Below are 17,312 nucleotides of genomic sequence, written 5' to 3' on the forward strand. Positions count from 1 at the left end.
TCTGAGTTGTGGATAAACAGCAGACACTGGTCCCTGTTAACCTCTAGTATGGGTAGGATTGTTCAGTCTAATGTTTGTATTCAGTTTGCAAGCTGTGGACTAAAAGGGAAATGAAAAACAGCAAGTTGATATAAAAGTGCCATATAATTACAATATTTGTTGTGCCATCTCTGCTGATCACTACACAAGCTTGGAGGCAGGGTGTTCACTTGGGCGAGGGTATTATAATGAAGACAGTTCACTTCAGGACACCTTAAAAGTCAATTTCATTGCCAAGCTGGTTAATCAAACAGTCACTTTGCCAAGCTGTCAGTTAACTCATTCTTGGTATAATCCACCCTGGATGTTCTCAGAATCAAGTCCTGGTTTTACTCATGAACTCGTTATTGTCAATGAAGGCCATGCTGACCCATGTTCAAGACCCTAATATGTACATTAACTGTATCAGCCCCAGATGTACAATATACATCACTGCTGCTGCGGGGATGGGATTTCTGTCATCCCACTTGTTGGAGGGAGCTAGGGACAGAACTTCATGTCGGTTTGGAGGATGGAAACCACACAGTGCAGCGCTGAGGCCAGCCTGGTGTGGAAATGGCGGCGCTGGTCTCGCACGGGGGCACAGCCCTGCAGCAGGGTTAGGGGCAGCCGGCGCTCTGGGCCCGGGTGCCCCCCGGGACGGGCTGAGGGCCGCGGGCCGCCCCGCTCCGTGTCCGGCACCATTTCGGTGCCGTGCTCGGACCCCGCCCCGCCGCCGGGAAATGGCGGCGGCCGGAGCCGGAGCCTTGGCCCCGCCTGTTCAGAGCCGTTGGGGCGGTGCCGGAGCGGCCCCGGCGAAGAATGGCGGCGGCGCGGAGGGCGCGGGCTGCGGATCCCCGCTCTGTGTTCATGCGGGAGGCGGCGGAGCCGGCCCCGGCCGTGCCGCAGGGTCTGATCCGGGCGGCTCGGAAGAGCGGGCAGCTGAACCTGTCGGGCCGGAACCTCAGCGAGGGTGAGCGGGGGCAGCCGGCCCCATCCCGCGGAGCGCACTGCTCCGGGTTCTCCCTGTGGCGGGCGGTTCTTACCCTCCGTCCCGCACCGAGCCGGGGCTGCAGTCTCACTGTGGCAGCGGTGCTGCTGGGAGTCCGGGGCCTGCTGCGGAGGGGTGGGAGCCCAGGGGAGAGCGGCTGCGCCTGGGCCGGGCCTCTGTGCTTCCGAAAGCCACAGCTGTGGGCTCAGGTGCGCTGTGTGCTGGGCTGCTGTGCCTCCTGTGCCCGGGGTTACGCTAGGCAGTGCCATCCGGGCAGGACAGGAAAGGTACAGAGGGAGCAACAGCAATGAATGCTTCCTGCCCTCCACAGATGAACTTAATTGTGGCTGTTGCTGACAGATTGCTATAGCCTTGTTATTGGCAGGTCTGGAAAAATGTCTGTAGAAATCCAGTTGTCCATACGTGTGTATGGAAAGCATTATGCTGGTGTAAATTTGAGAGTAAGCACCTGAAGGTTTTGATTGACATGTGTGTGTTTGTCTGTGTAGTGCCTCAGCATGTGTGGCGGATAAACTTGGATACTCCAGAGGAAGCTCATCACAATCTCTCTTTTGGTGCTGCGGATCGCTGGTGGGAGCAAACAGATCTGACCAAGCTGATACTGGCCTCAAACAAGCTGCAGTGTCTTTCAGAGGATGTCAAACTTCTGCCTGCACTCACTGTTCTGGATGTAAGTACATTGATCCCATTACAGTAGGACTGTGCTCTCCCCGTAGAAGGGAGAATAAACAGAGCCTTAGGTCTTTGTTTTCCATTTTCCTGCAGCAGTGGATGTGTAGAAGTGGCACTTGTGTATTCTCAGGATATAGAAAAGGTTGTTACAGATCACTCTTATATCAGTTTATATGCTGATAGTGGGTGCTGTTCTGTAGAAAGATCATATCTACTCTCTTAGTATTTGATTAAGTAGAATTTTGCAACTTGGCAGTTACAGTGCTGCTGTTGATACTTGCTTTGAGGCATGTACATAGCTGTTGCTGTGTACAAAATTACTCTGTGTTTAGGTTAGCGTGATTTGTAGGGAAAGGAAACATACAAGGTACAAATTAGTAACTGTGTGCTCAAAACTTTCTTTTCCAGGTGCATGATAATCAACTGACATCACTGCCTTCTGCTTTAGGACAGTTAGAGAATCTTCAGAAACTTGATGTCAGGTAAATTGCACATTACAAAACTGGAATGTGAGAAATACCACAGTGACTTTGACAGGGTGAATAAGAAATTGTAGGATATCAAGTTTTCTTTCAGACACTGATTTCAGATTTTTAACAAGAGAGTATTAGTAGCTTGAGAATTGTAAGTTTTGGATCAAAAATGATAACCTTAGGTTTGTTAAAGTTATTTTCACTGATATTCAAAGCCGTGGTCTCACTTGAAGGGTGAAAACTGATACTTTGAATAAGCACACAAAAGCAGTATCTACATTCATTTGCTTCATTCTGGCAGCTTTGAGTATAAACATACTTTTTATCATGAAAAATATGCATTGTAAAGAATTGTATTGTTCTCGTTCATGCTGGAGAGTTCATCATCTTCTGTTTACTGGAGTAGTTTTGTAAACTAGTGCACAAGGAGAAGGAGGGGATGCTGCCTCTGTGTGTGTGAAGTACATCAAACAAAGATCCTGCTGGGATACAGCAAATTCAGATGAGGATAAAAAGGGATTCTTGAAGAAATAAACAGAATTCATTCATCCCAGGAAACTAATCCATTGTGGAAGGCTGTGACAGTTGTAGGAGACAGATTTTTCTTCAAGGTGATGGTATCCTGAGCAGCAAGTAATGTGCAGGCTGCAGTGTGGGAGTGGGTCACAGTAGCCTTTCTCCCTCTGGATGGAATTAATAGTCTGTGCCAGCAGGGAGTTCCCCGTGCTGGGTGTGCTCCATGCTCTGTGCTCTAGGCTCTGAAGAGTTTGTGTTTCAACAAGCCGTGGGTGCTGAGATCACCCTACTGATAGCAGTGATGGGTAGGATCAGGTAACAGGAGTGTCTCTATGCAGTTTCCTTCTTAAAAGGACTCAGTAACTGGTTTTCCCTTTGTGTTTAGCCACAACAAACTGAAAAGTATCCCAGAAGAGCTGCTGCAGCTGTCACATTTGAAGAGCCTCCTTCTTCACCACAACGAGCTGAATGTCTTGCCAGATGGGTTTGGCCAACTTGTCAGTTTAGAGGAATTAGTAAGTTACAACTCTTTGAAAAACATTTATTTGTGCAGAAGGGCTGATTTACCCCCATTTTGTTACTGCTGATTAAAACCCTCTATATCTAAGGCGACAGAACTTTGTGAATGTTCTAAGGTTTTACATATGTTGTCAGTTTCAGTTACTACATGGTGGGTTGTTGGTTTGCTGTTTCCTTGTTTGAAACCGAGTTTTGCTCTTGGTTTGCCAAATACTGTAAGAAAAATGAAATCCTTTTTGAACTCTCAGTCACAGGAGATTTGTTTCTTCTATTCACATTCCTCCCAGGTTGATCCTGAAGATGTCAGCCATCTCATTTTAATGTTCTGCCAGTAATTAACTTTGCAGTAGTCATACTCATGGGATATTTTAAACAACTCTATTTCTACTCTCTTTTTTTTATATTTTTTTTTAATCTTCAGGATGTGTCCAACAACCAGCTCACAGACATTCCAACAAGTTTTGCTCTGCTCATTAACTTGGTGCGACTCAATCTGGCTTGTAACCAGCTCCAGAGCCTGCCTGCTGACCTCAGTGCCATGAAAAGTAAATCAGTTTCTTCAGATGCTATGCAGCCGTTTCTGTACTTGTGTTCAGAAGTGTAGTGCATGTTATTCAGGTTTTAAGAAATACATGCTTAAAGAGTTACTGTGTTCTCGAGTGTTAGTTCAGAGTGATTTAAAAAAGTCAGCTACAGCTACTGTATATCCAACTTGAGTCCTCTTATGGTTCGTATTTCTTGATAAATGGGATGTGGAATGATGTAAAGTGTAAGGATTAACATAGTTCTGCTTAGAGGTTATGAGCCTTGTGGCTGCAATAAGAAATCTGACATTTTTCTTTCTCTAATGCATAGTTTGAATGGAAAATAAGGTATAAATGAGAGAGAGTTAAAATTACTGGAGAGGAAAAAACATAAATTGGAGTGACAAAGTTGACTTGTAACATTTGAATGTTAAATATCAAGCTGAGTAGTGGTTGATATGAAACACAGATTTTAATAGCTGAGGCAGCTCTACAGGAGCAGCTTTTATAAGTGCTGCAGAAATGACTTGCAGATCTTTCTGAGATGGTCTGCAGTGCTTAGACCCTTTATTGACAACAGTGAGTTTTTGGCAGTGTCACTGAAAGCATTCCAGAATGTTCTGTGAAGAGTAAGTGAAAAGCAGATGCCTTCATTTCAGCAACATTGATGCTGACTGATTTGATATCTTCCAAAATTCTGTTTGGCAAAATGTTCTTCTGCTTATTTTAAACCCCAGGATATTTATGCTTTCATACAATGCAGTTTTTATATTCTGTTACTTTTCTGTTTGTCACTGCACACTTTGTTCTGTAGGCTTGAGACAACTGGATTGTACTAAAAACTACCTGGAAATGGTACCTTCTAAACTTGCAACTATGGCATCTTTGGAACAACTTTATCTGAGAAAGAATAAACTGCGTTCCTTACCAGAATTTCCCTCCTGCGAGTTACTGAAGGTAAGGTCTGAAATGGCTGGTATGCTGTATTTTGGTACAGAAAATAGGATATTTTCAGTAAACGTAAAATAATGACATAATTTAAACACAAATTCATGTGAAGTGCTATGATCTGAAGTTGTGTTTAAAACTCTTGTTTAATACACTCCTATCTGCAGTTACTCTTATAGTCCATATTGGTCAATCCTAAGATCATGTGGGAGACAAATTTGCAGCAGTACTCTTCAGATTTGGGAAAGAAATACTTAGAAGAGGAAGGACTGAACACTGGATCTAGTGTTGTCGTGCTACAGTTACTTTTTTCTCTCTAGGAACATTTTCTAGATAAATTTACTTTGTTCATTATCATTTTCTTCCTTTGTAACTGCAGAGAAAGTATACTTCTTATTTCTCCTTTTAGGATAACCAGATCTTCCAGGTATTTTGCAGCCTTAATTCCCAGTGTGTTTAAAATTGAAAATTGCCTGTTTCAGAACATCAGAAGTTGGTTACTCAACTAATAATAGCAAAATGAATGGGCCAAGTGAATGCCTGTGCCACTGCGTTGTTCCCAATGCTAACATCAATCAAAGAGTGCACATGCTTTAGTTGTGCATAACTCTGAACTCAGCAGTTAAAATTCCAAGCTCTTTCAGCCCTTTGTAACAAAATTATTTCCAATCACATTTCCAATAGGGGGAGGGGGAGCTACCCTCTCAACTTCCTATAACTTGGAAATTAAGAAGCTTCTTGAATGAAGTCATTGACAATTTCTTGAAGATGGAACAAATTTATTCCTAGCTTGGAACTCAAAGCTGAGGTTCCATGGTGGTATCAAAAAGCTAAGTTCAGACTAGTGTGTCTGGATCTTTGGAGACTTTGATATTTCATATGCAGATGAAAGGGAATTGAGATCTACATTTTCTCCACATCACTGCATATTTTTGCCAATGTCATGATTTAGGAGATCAGTAGGTTATAGTTTTAATAGAGTAACATAATTGTGGGTAATCTTTGTTTCCATAGGAATTGCATGCTGGTGAAAATCAGATTGAAATATTAAATGCAGATAATCTGAAGCATCTGATGTCCCTTTCTGTACTGGAACTCAGAGACAACAAGATAAAATCAGTTCCTGATGAAATTGCTCTGCTTCAGAAGCTGGAGCGACTTGACCTCTCCAACAATGATATCAGTAGGTAATATTAAAAACTGCATTGTGGCTGTGATGAAGCACAGCTAATGACATCTGATGACAGCTCACTCTGTAGCTGCTGCATTGCACTTTGTGATATGTAATTAAAAAAGGACTCGATCATAAAGTGAAGGAACCCTTTCTATGTGGTGTAATTTATTAATTATATGTTCTGTGTCTCTTTATCTGAGCCTGAGCTTCAGAGTACCATACCATATGACAAACTGTTGCCAAATCCTTTTAGAAATTGTTTTGAGGCTGCTCTGAAATGAGATGTTTCCATTTGCAGGTTGCCTTATACACTGGGGAACCTTCCCCAGTTGAAATTCCTGGCATTAGAGGGAAATCCTTTGAGGACCATTCGAAGAGACCTTCTGCAAGTAAGCACTAGAGATAGCATTTAAAGTTTGGTGGTGTTGCTTACGTACATTATCCTGGTTGTGTAGCCAGAACATTACAAACAATCAGAATACACGCAGATTCCACATAGCCTTTGCAACTTTAATCTGCTTCTTGTCTGTGCATCTTTCCACTGGAGTCTGATGTAGTGCGTAAGACCATGAGGACTGCGGAGTAAAGGAGGTTGTTGCATTATAGGACCTGTTTCAGATTTGCTTCAGAAGTTGTAATATATATTGCAAATGAAGCAATGGATGTCTGGGAAAAGAGGGATAGTTTAATTGTCTCCTGCCTAATCCTGCAGCAGTCAGTTCCTTGCAAAGCTATGCGAGTACTATACATCAGGCTTTTCCTAGAGGGGTGTGGATGTCTGCTCTTCATCTCCTACTCTCCTGATTTAAGGCTCTACGATCCATCTTCAGAGTGTATTTGATGGCAGATGCATTTTGGGCAATGACAGTCTGATATACCACCTTTTGTTTAGGATAAGCTGCACCTCAGACCTGTGTTCTTTGTGTAGGTAACCAGCAGAGAGTGAAGGTGTGAGGATATGTATGAGTAAACAAGTACATAGGGCAGGAGGGAGGCTGGAGCATAGGCACTGGTGCTGCTGTAGAATTCCCTCTTTGTTTCCCAGCAGGCCCCTCTTTTCATAGGAGTTATATATGTTCCTGTGGTTTTACCAGTGTTACAAAGTAAAAGCTTACAAAGCTCTGGGATTCTCTAAAAATAAGCAACACTGAAGACTATTGAAAGGGAATTTTGTAGTATCTGTCAGAAGAGAGGAAACATTGTGTATCTGATTAACTGAGCACTGTATGCACTAAATTAACGAGCAGGGCTTCAGTGGATAAAGCCATACATGATTCCAGAGTTCAAAGTTGTCTTAAAATGTACCTGCAAAGGAGTGTGAATTAGGGTTCCTGGTTACATAACTTCTGGTACCCTGGCTTCCAAGGGTTTACTGTCCTTCAAATGTAGGAGCATGGATGTGTGTAACTTCTCTGTGTATTTCAGATTTGTAGCAATGAGAGGTACAAGGATTCCATCAGTGTTTTATACTTGCACTGTCTTGATCCATTACCAACACTGTAATTTCATATAACTGGAATTTTAAATGGTTATCTAGGTTCTTTTACACTTGATTTAGAGGAGTAATTGCTGAAGCTTGTGCAGTTCCACAGGCACTTCTTAGAAACAGGGAAATGCTGAGATTATGGATTGGCAGGGCCTGGGGGTAAGTACAGTCTAGCAGGCACCTACTCTCATCCATCCCTGCTCCAGCTCATCAGTCCCCGTTTCTCAGGCTTCTCATTCTGCTCCCAAACTCATTCTAGCTTCTTGGTGAATTTCCAGTCAGTTTCTGTTAAACTGTGGTCTCTCCTTTTTGCATAACATACTATCACCTGACTGTTGAGCTGTGTCTTACCTGATCTTCTCTCTGTGCAAGCCATGTGACTGTTACTCAGCTTCCCCTTTGACCTTCACCTTTTCCTTAAAAGTTTCCTGGTTCTTCTATACTGGCTTCCCTCTGCTTGCTCAGTACATGCCTGCAGTCACTCCCGGTCTCCTCAGGCCTCTCTTTCTCAGTCTTTTATCTTCCATTTCTGTCATCAGATTCCAGGTGAGAGTTCCTTTCTTTCCAGCTTCCACACTTTTTTTGTTCCCTCTGCATTCAGATCAACCAGTCTCTTACTGTGTGTAGCACAGATGTTATCTAGAATGAGATATGTTAATTTGTATTCAGCAGTTTAGTTCAGTCCCTGGTTTTAAAGCATGTAAAATCATAAGGAAAACCTAGCTTTATCCTAAGCCAAATGGGCTAGATGAGGTTATGCTTACTTACTAGTAGATTGTGCAGCCAGTAGCTGTGTTTGACCAGTAGAAGATGTTATGAGAGGACTGAAAGTCAAAACTTTGGAGAGCTGAGCTATTAAAAATCCATGCAAATGATGTCAGCTGCAGTGTTTTCCCAGTATTTATCATTTTGGACATAAAAAGTTAGCAGAACACTGAACAGTCAGCTTCCCTGACAAATTTTATGTGTCTGCTCCTAAGCACAATTACACTAGACCTTTTTAAAGGGAAGATTAAGTTCATTTGAATATTTTTCCTTGCTCTTGGAACTGCCTATCTGCTCCAGACACAGAGCTGAAACTGTGGAGCCTGAGATCAGGCTGGAGTACGAAACCAAACTTGTAAATAAGCAAGTTCAAAGTTGCTGCAGAGGGATTTTCTGTGGGAAGCATTACGTGGGTTTTAGTCACCAGTGCTGTGGGCTCCACATGTGTGACTGGAATTGTCATTCCTCACTGTCAGAACAGCTACATAGACACTGCCTGGCAAAGACTTTCCTGACTTCATTTATTTCTTTATTTTGAAGAAAGGCACCCAGGAGCTTCTGAAATACCTGAGAAGCAAAATCCAAGGTATGTTGCTCTGTTGCATTGCATTTTAAAGAGAATCTGCCTAAGAAATGAAAATGAATTAGAACCTACCGAGGGTGTCTGTTTACATCCAAGTTTCTCCAGTTACCCTGCAATTACCCTGAGTTTTCTTTACTCAGCAGTTTGCTCTTACATTTCCGTGCTCTTCCTTTTTCTTACTCTATTAGACAATACTGATTGGCAGACATTCCTTGTTGAGGAGTATCATTTAGAAGAATAATGTTCAGTATTTTCCCCTGGTTCCTTTATGCATTTTACATGAGGAATTCCAGTAGCTTCTCTTATTTCTTTTCTGAACATAATAGCAAGTTTACATAAGGCAAAACAACCGAGTTCATGGGTCATGTTAAATATCATATGGAAGTGATTATGCTGCACTTAGCAAAATATGCTTAACCTCTTAATTTAGAGCCTTGATAATTCATGCAAGCAAGCTTTATTGAAAATGGTATGTGGGAATTTTCCTTTTGGTTCAGTGTGTTTTCTCTCCCTCTGCCAGAGGATGGCAGTATCAGTTAGGCTACTGCAGCATGTAAAATTGCTTCAGAACATCAGGTTCCATGCAGATGTGAAATACTAATTTGACAAAAATTAATTGAATGCCAGAGTACATGCTCAGAAGCTTATCTAGTGAAGTACAGTAGATAATGTAATTGTGGGTAATAAAATTAGCTGATGTCCTGCTCAACAGCTATGCTTATGAGTTTATTCTGCGTGCTATGGCATCTAAATTGGAGCTAAAACAGTAGGAGTGTTGTTTCTGTAGAGGTTTAAATGGGGGGAAAAAAGCTTGGGTTTGACCTTTTTGACCTTCCCTAGTGAAAGGACAACTAGTTGTGGTTAGGCACAATTGTTAGTAGACTTCTATTAGTGACTGCTGCCAATTTCCACGGAGTTTTGTTCAGTTTCTTTTAGGGGAAATTGGATTTATCACTGGTTTAGGCTTCCAGCTGAGCTTCACGCAGCTTACATGTGTGAGGCCACACCTCAGGTGTGCAGAGCAGTGCTTTTAAACTGCATTTCTTAAATGTTCCAAATAGCCCTTGCAACACCAAGGGCTTTTCTGTGTGATTGTAACAGAGGAGGGTGTGATGCTGGTTTATAAATATTAATGTTGTGGTCAGATTTGCTGTTCTGGAGACACTTGATCTAGATAATTTTTAGTACAAATTCCCTGTTTGTTTCTAGCTCCCACTCCCATGGGGGCAGCTGCCTACACAAGTTTTTCACTAGTGTAGCATCTCCATTGCTTCCTACCTTTTAAAATGCACATCAACCCCTCTCCTTCCCACCCCTCCTAAAAACCCAACAAACCCAAACAAACCAGAAACCCAAGGTTACAGAGAACCCTTACTAGAAAATACCTGGAAATATTCTGAATCAGTTAATGTCCAATTGAGCAGGAATACAGGAAGAATTAAAAGGGGTGGTGGCAGGTGACTAGGGACACGAAACCTCTCTGTGTAGGATACTGCATCTGCCTGCAGTCTTTGTGAGTGTACATGTTTGTTACCTGCAGATGATGTAACCAACTCAAATAAGGAGCCTCCTGTGACAGCCATGACGCTTCCAAGTGAATCCAGGATTAACATGCACGCCATAACCACATTGAAACTGTTGGAATACAGGTCTGTGTGTTGAAACACTGCCTATTTCTAGGGTTGTAAGAACACTTGTATGTTTTTTCCTTTTTTTTAGTCCTTATGACATATATCAACTTGTGTGCAAATCCTGCTGCATTTGTGCAATTTTCACTTCAATGCATGTGCTCAGGAATAGACAGGTTTGAATTGCAGAGTTTTAATTATTTGTCTGTATTATCAAATATTCCACAGTAATATTAATTTTAAATCACTGAAACACTTCATACCTTCAGGTGCTTTTAGTACCTTTTAAATTTCCTTAGCAATTTCCATTAAGTATCAGAACACCTTGTAGTACATGAGTTTCTCCAGTTAGTTCTTAACTGTAGCCAACAACGTGAGCTGTTAGGTTGGGAAGGGGGAAGAAAACCTGATATGTTGAGAACTGCTGGGTGAAATGCAAAGTGCTACTGAAGGCTGGGATGTGGCAGGGACCTCAGTGGTGAAAGGGCTGATGTGGCTTTGGTCACCACAAATGTTTAGGAGCCCGTACAGTTACCTGTCATTGTGCTGGGGGTGTTTCCTTAGCTGAGAGGGGGAAACCTGTTTCATGCCAATTTTGTCATGTTTTCTGGCCCAGCATGCAGCATCCATAGGTTTGTTGAGGCAGTGACATAACTCAGCTCTTACTGTCTTTTCCTAAGTATGGTAACAGATCAGTGCACCAATGCGAAATGATATTGTCACCCAGATGCCACATACCATGGCACAGTGATTAGTAGCTTTCTGATTAACAGCTTTTCAAGAATTTCAAGTTGTAGATTTTATCCTACTGCTCATCTTCTGAAAGATGAAAATGTCTGGCTAATAAAGAGGAAAGATTTGACTTGTTTGTGTTACTCAGTGAAATGCTTTCCATTGTTCAGTGAGAAACAGGCAGCTGTGATTCCTGATGAAATGTTCAATGCAGTCAGAAGCAATCCTGTCACTACAGTCAACTTCAGCAAAAACCAGCTGAGTGAAGTTCCTCCAAGGTACTGTTGTGAAGGTTATTCTCTCTGTGTGGCTTTCTTTCCTACTTTTGTTCCTCAGCATCCTGTGGTATTCCTCGTCAAGTGTATTTACACTTCATGCTAAGCATTTGTTTGTCTACACACAGGCACAAAAACAGAAGTATAATTGGGATGCTGGATAATACATTCATATTTCTAGTACGAGTAGCGTGCTGCAGGTCACTGATGGACAGGAAGATGGCAGTAAAAAGAAGCTTGGTTCTACTCAGTGGTGCTTTCGTTGCATGTTGGTTTTCATCGTGCTTTGCTAAGCATGTTGAGGAGAATTGAGGGGAGTGGATGTGACTTCTCACAATGATGAAGTGCTGGTGCTTAACCACACTGGGGGATTGTTTTCTCTACGGAGCAGTTTTTTCTGATGTGAAGATAATCTGTGTGGATTCACCACTTCATTATCATAGAACCATAGAATGGTTTGGGTTGGAAGGAAACTTAATGCTCATCCAGCTCCAACCCCTGCCACAGGCAGGGACCCCTTCCACTGGAGCAGCTTGCTCCAAGCCCCTGTGTCCAACCTGGCCTTGAACACTGCCAGGGATGGGGCAGCCACAGCTTCTCTGGGCACCCTGTGCCAGCGCCTCAGCACCCTCACAGGGAAGAGCTTCTGCCTAAGAGCTCAGCTCAGTCTCCCTTGTTTCAGTTTGAACCCATCACCCCTTGTCTTATTGCTACAATCCCTAATGAAGAGTCCCTTTCCAGAATCCCTGTAGCCCCCTTCAGATGCTGGAAGCTGCTCTGAGGTCTCCATGCAGCTTCTCTTCTCCAGGCTGAACAGCCCCAGTGTTTTCAGCCTCTTTAGATATGGGAGGTGCTCCAGCCCCTGATCATCCTTGTGGTCTTCTCTGGACTTGCTCCAACAACCCCATGTCCTTCTTACATTGAGGACACCAGAAATGCACATAGTGCTGCAAGTGGGGTTTGATTGGTCTTACTGGGCAATAACTGTACTGTACCTGGGGTTCTATTTAAATTCAGTTTCTTCAGGAAGCGAAATTGATTGGTTGGTTTTCTGTAAGGAAGCCTGAACAGTTTCTATGCCTCTCTTCTTGTTAGGTTTTGTGTCGCATCACACAGCATTTGATGTTATTGCACTTGTTATGTCATCACAGTCGGGGAAAAGGTTTCTCTTGGCACAAATGGGAATAAATAGCATTTTTGTTTATGGAGGAAGGTTACTTCATCTCTGGTAGCCCAAGAAAATCATGAAAACTTTTTTTTAGGCTAGCAGCACATTTGTGGGTGGAACTGATTTCCATTCTTGGACACAAATGTGCTGCACATTTAACCTTTAACACATAGAACTTGAAGAGATGCAATCTCTTTCTCATAGTTAAAACTCTTATTTTCAGTTCAATTTCTAGAATCAATTTAGTGAGGTGGTGCTTGTGCATCCCACACTTTTCCCTGCGCTGGAGGCTGTTTTGTTCACTGGGGTAGGTGTGGGTGTGCAGCTGCTGGGTGCCAGAGAATTCAGTGGCATCCAGGTGGGAGAGATGAGTATTTTCTCATTTAATTATCTTTTGGGTTTAGTGCTAAAGCAGAGGTTGTTACAGTGATTCAGCAGCTGACTTTTGGATCTGTTAAATATTGTACACCAAAGCATCTGAATATAATACCTTTTTATGAGAAGCAACAAATGCTGTTTCCTGGGATTTGTAATGGCAGAAGAGTGGAACAGAGCGACCTAGATGTTTTCTAAGGTCCCTTCCAACCCAAACAGTTCCATGCCTCTAAAAGAACAATCTCCTTTTGTTTGACTGCTGAAGAACATGGGTTAAAACGCTTCCAGGGCAGAAGATGGCAGTGATGGTCATCTCTGCCATGGCTCCTGCAGTACCTCTCAGCTGCAATGAAGTGAGTAGTTTTTTGTAATAAAATTTGCTCTGTTTATCATTGAGAGAAAATTTACCATTCCGATAGCTTCGGATGAGCTCTGTGTTCACATCAGGTGAAGGCTCCAGGACAGGCAACCTTCACAGGTGAAGTTTCCATTGTCTTCACTCAGGATTGCTTCTGAAATGTCAGGAAGCATAGAGTGTCCTGGAGTTGTAGAATACTTCAGGGTTTGTTTTTTTTCAATAACTTAGACAATAGAATGCAAACCTGAGCTTACATAATAAAAACATATTCATATCCCGTTTCAGGATTGTGGAGCTGAAAGACTCAGTTTGTGATGTCAGCCTGGCCTTCAACAAAATCTCCTCCATTTCCCCAGAGCTTTGCATGCTCCATAAATTGACACATTTGGATATCAGGTTTGTGACGTGTATTGGACTTCCTTTCTGGGTAACTCATTTTCATGCCTGTTTAAACCACCATCTGTTATAGCAGTACTGAAATAATTCTTCATATCCCAAGCTGCCTCCACGGCACTGGGTGCCTGGCAGATCAGAAGCAGCAAGTGGCCTAGATTTTAGGCATCGGTTAAAGAAAACCACACAACCCAAGTGGACAAGCTCTGAGCCTTGCTGTGATGAAAGGTCTTGCTTGAGTCATTAGAAGGTTCTCAGAGATGTGAAGTTGCTATTTAAAAACAGCCCCCACCACCCCACAAAAGAAACCCACACCAGGAAATCCTGGTGGGCAGCTGGGAAGTAGGACAGTGATGGTACAAAGCTTGTCGTGCTGGCTGTAGGTACTTTGCAAGAGAGAGTTACTGTCATTTTACCTTCTCTAACTCCTGAAAAATGCTCACTGCATTTGTGCAGACACCAGGATTAGCTCATTGGTGTTTGTTACCCCTGGTGTTTCACAAAGCACAGTTGCAGAGGCAGGCGTTTGCTTGGGCATGATTTAATCTATCCTGCCTGTGCCTGGAGAGAGTGAGGGGCCACTAAGACAAAGGGACAGGAGCATCTCTGCTATGACGAGAGTCTTAAGTCTCAGAATTTAGGTCTAAGTTTGGGCATCTTTTAGTGAGTGGTCTTTATTGTCCTGGAATGGCTCTTTATATCAAACTCAGGACAGACCTTCTTTATCCTTACAAACCCCTTGTATTTAAGAAGCTTCCAAATTGCTTCCTGCTGTGGAAAACACCATGGTAACCATAGCCAGAAATTGCTACAGCAATTGGATACCAGGGTAACTGAATTTTGAAGTGGGTTAGTTATCCTGCTGCTTCACTTTGGCACCAAGGACCTGCGCAGTTTCATCAGCTGTCCTCTGAACCCTCAGAGCTGATTTGCCAGGCAGGTTTGTGGAGCTGTTTGATAGATGCTTTGAAGTACTTGGGAATATTTAGAGGATAGACTTTGCATCTCTTACTGGCAGAAATGAGAAGGGAAACCTGGCTTGTGTTAGCAAGCATCTGTACTTGGGCATGGTCTTAACCCCTTTATGAAGCAATTAATTGGTGTAAGACCCTATGTTGGCACTGATGAATACACACATTCTGTCTTGGTGGATTCTTAACTAAAACTTTGTAGAAGTTAGTGATTATTGTTTGTCCTCATTTCAAACACAGAAATAATTTCCTGACATCTCTACCTGAGGCAATGGAGGCACTGACAAGACTGCAAATAATAAATCTTTCTTTTAATAGGTGAGAACTATTTATATATTTTTTAATATAATAACTAAAATAAGTTGGCTGAATTGAATATGATTTTCCTGTGATGTAAGTGAGAGGCCACTTGATCAATTGGCTGTGGGGTTAAAACTGATGCAGTGAATCTGTTTCTCTATGCAATGGATAGTGTAGTTTTGGAACTTTCTGCCACAAAAGTTTTGGACCTGGTTAAAAAATGAATTAAAGAATCTTGTGACCAGTGCATCCCACCACAGACCCCAACTGGACTGTTCTCTGGCAGCCAGAGTGCAGCAGGACCTTGAGATGTAGGAACAGGAGGGGAATGGGCTGCAGGAAGAAGAGTGGTGCCCTGGGGAGCATCTGCTCTCACTGCTGCTGCCCAGGCAGGGCTGGGCTGGGCTAGACTGGAGCCCTCTGCCCCTGCCCCAGCAGGATGGAGGGAGCTGACTGTTCTGGTGGTGGTACACCCCATGGTCATGTTCTGTGGGACACACCAGCCTTACTCAGTGACCACAATTGGCCTGTGACACCATTAGAGGTGCTGAGCTGCCACTGTACACATTTCGGTGACCTCTTTTGCTGTGTGCCAGCTAAGATAATGGGTGCTGTTTCCTTTCAGAGCAACCTTAACCATTTTCTTAAATAGCTAAAGCTTCAATGCTGTCTGATTTAAAGGCTGCTAATATTTTTAATGCCCTACTTCTGACTTTCATTGTTTTGCCTCCTGCTTCTTGAAGACTTAAAGTATTTCCCAGTGTCCTTTATCGCATCCCAGCACTGGAGACGATCCTGCTGGCTAACAATCAGGTTGGGGCCATAGACCCTCTGCAGCTACAGAAGATGGACAAGCTGGGAACACTGGACCTTCAGAATAATGACCTCCTTCAGGTGCCACCAGAGCTTGGAAACTGTGAAACGCTGAGGTGTGTTCTGTGGGTGGTGACATGGTTTAGGAAACAGATTCTGACCTGTGTCTTCAGGGCATGTTTTGTCAGAGGAAAAAGCACTAATTGGCAGTGTATTATTATGTAGGTCTCAGTGCACAAAAAGGATCTCTCTTACCACTTGTAAACCAGTGTAGTTTCTTCCATGTTTATTCAATAGTGGGGGAGTTGTGTCATGGTTTTTATGACAGTGGAAAGAGTGTGTTGGTCTGTGTAAATCTCATGTTAGAGCCTAAGGTGGTGATGGACACACTGGTGATGCACCTACAGACCCGCCAGGCAGGGAGCTGCTGCACTGTCAGCCTGTACATTTAGCTCTGTGTATAACTTGGTATAAGAGGCAGGATGATAGTCTCTGAATAACATATGAAGAATCATGACTCTGGATGTCCCTGCATAATACACCTCAAAGATGACCGATGTAAGCAGTCTGTCTTGTCAAAACCAACACATTCCTGGTCCTTGGGGTTTCCCACTGTCTGGAGAGACTTCTCAAAGGAGACCTTAGAGCAGCTCCCAGTGCTTAAAGGGACCAACAAGAAAGCTGGAGAGGAGCTTTGGACAAGGGTCTGTATGGACAGGACAAGGGGGAATGGCTTTAACCTGCCAGAACAGGGGAGACTGAGATGATTAATGTGAACAAGGGAAGCAGGAATTAAAATTCTTTTTATAGAAGAGGAATTAAGAATTTCAGAAGTGTTTCAGACCCATGTGGAGTGTGTGACCGTGTTGGTACAAGCAGTAGCTGGGTTTCCCTCTGTCGTTCCAGGACACTCCTGCTGGAGGGCAATCCTTTCCGCACACCACGGGCAGCCATCCTGGCCAAAGGAACTGCCGCGGTACTGGAGTACCTGCGGAGCCGCATTCCCACCTGATGCACCAGCACAGGCCCTGGTCAGCCTGGGCTGTCCCAGTGCAAGTGAAGCACTGCCTTATCCGACCAAATGTCATGGGGTTTTCCTGCCTTCCTCCTCCTCCATCAACTCCCTCTTACCCTGCCTGTACCAGGAAGCATTTGTAGCAGGAACTGTCTGTGAACTGTTTTCTCCTCAAGCTGCATGTTCCAAGAGTGCATTTTAAAGTACTACACCACATGTTTACACTTTTTGGGATAAAGGATGCCACTGCGAGCTGCCTTTAGTAATGTGACAATGTTTTTTCTACAATCAAGCTGATTTTTAAATGGAATTGTCAACATCCAAGTAGTTGAAGAAAAGCCAGAAGTAACCACTTTGCTTTTGTATGCCTGTTTTATAACCACCCCCAGGGTATTTAGTCTCTCTCTCCTCTGCTGCTTCAGTGGTGAGTCTGTATGTGATAAAGGGCTTCAGCCCTGTAGCTGTGCAGTGAGAGTATATATGAGGTGTGCTGTGAGCTGTGTGTGCCACACCTGAACATAAGCAGACTGTGGTTGATGGTGGTAGCTGCTCTGAACAATAAACACTCCCTGGTGGCTGTTTGGTTTGGTTTAA

At 43.3% G+C, this 17,312-nt stretch overlaps 1 protein-coding gene across 1 annotated transcript; it reads left to right on the forward strand.

The window, feature by feature from the left end:
- Nucleotides 1-812: 812 nt before the first annotated feature.
- LRRC40 (leucine rich repeat containing 40) lies at nucleotides 813-17,312 on the forward strand. Its single transcript, XM_005151195.3, has 15 exons — nucleotides 813-991; nucleotides 1,519-1,700; nucleotides 2,111-2,184; nucleotides 3,077-3,206; nucleotides 3,632-3,755; nucleotides 4,549-4,691; nucleotides 5,697-5,869; nucleotides 6,155-6,245; nucleotides 8,648-8,693; nucleotides 10,231-10,339; nucleotides 11,221-11,328; nucleotides 13,512-13,622; nucleotides 14,831-14,908; nucleotides 15,634-15,819; nucleotides 16,610-17,312. Exons 1-15 carry the CDS (start codon nucleotides 841-843, stop codon nucleotides 16,713-16,715), a joined length of 1,812 nt encoding a protein of 603 aa, XP_005151252.2. The 5' UTR covers nucleotides 813-840; the 3' UTR covers nucleotides 16,716-17,312.

The sequence above is a fragment of the Melopsittacus undulatus genome, chromosome 6 (genome assembly GCF_012275295.1).
Source record: "Melopsittacus undulatus isolate bMelUnd1 chromosome 6, bMelUnd1.mat.Z, whole genome shotgun sequence".
NCBI classification, from domain to species: domain Eukaryota; kingdom Metazoa; phylum Chordata; class Aves; order Psittaciformes; family Psittaculidae; genus Melopsittacus; species Melopsittacus undulatus.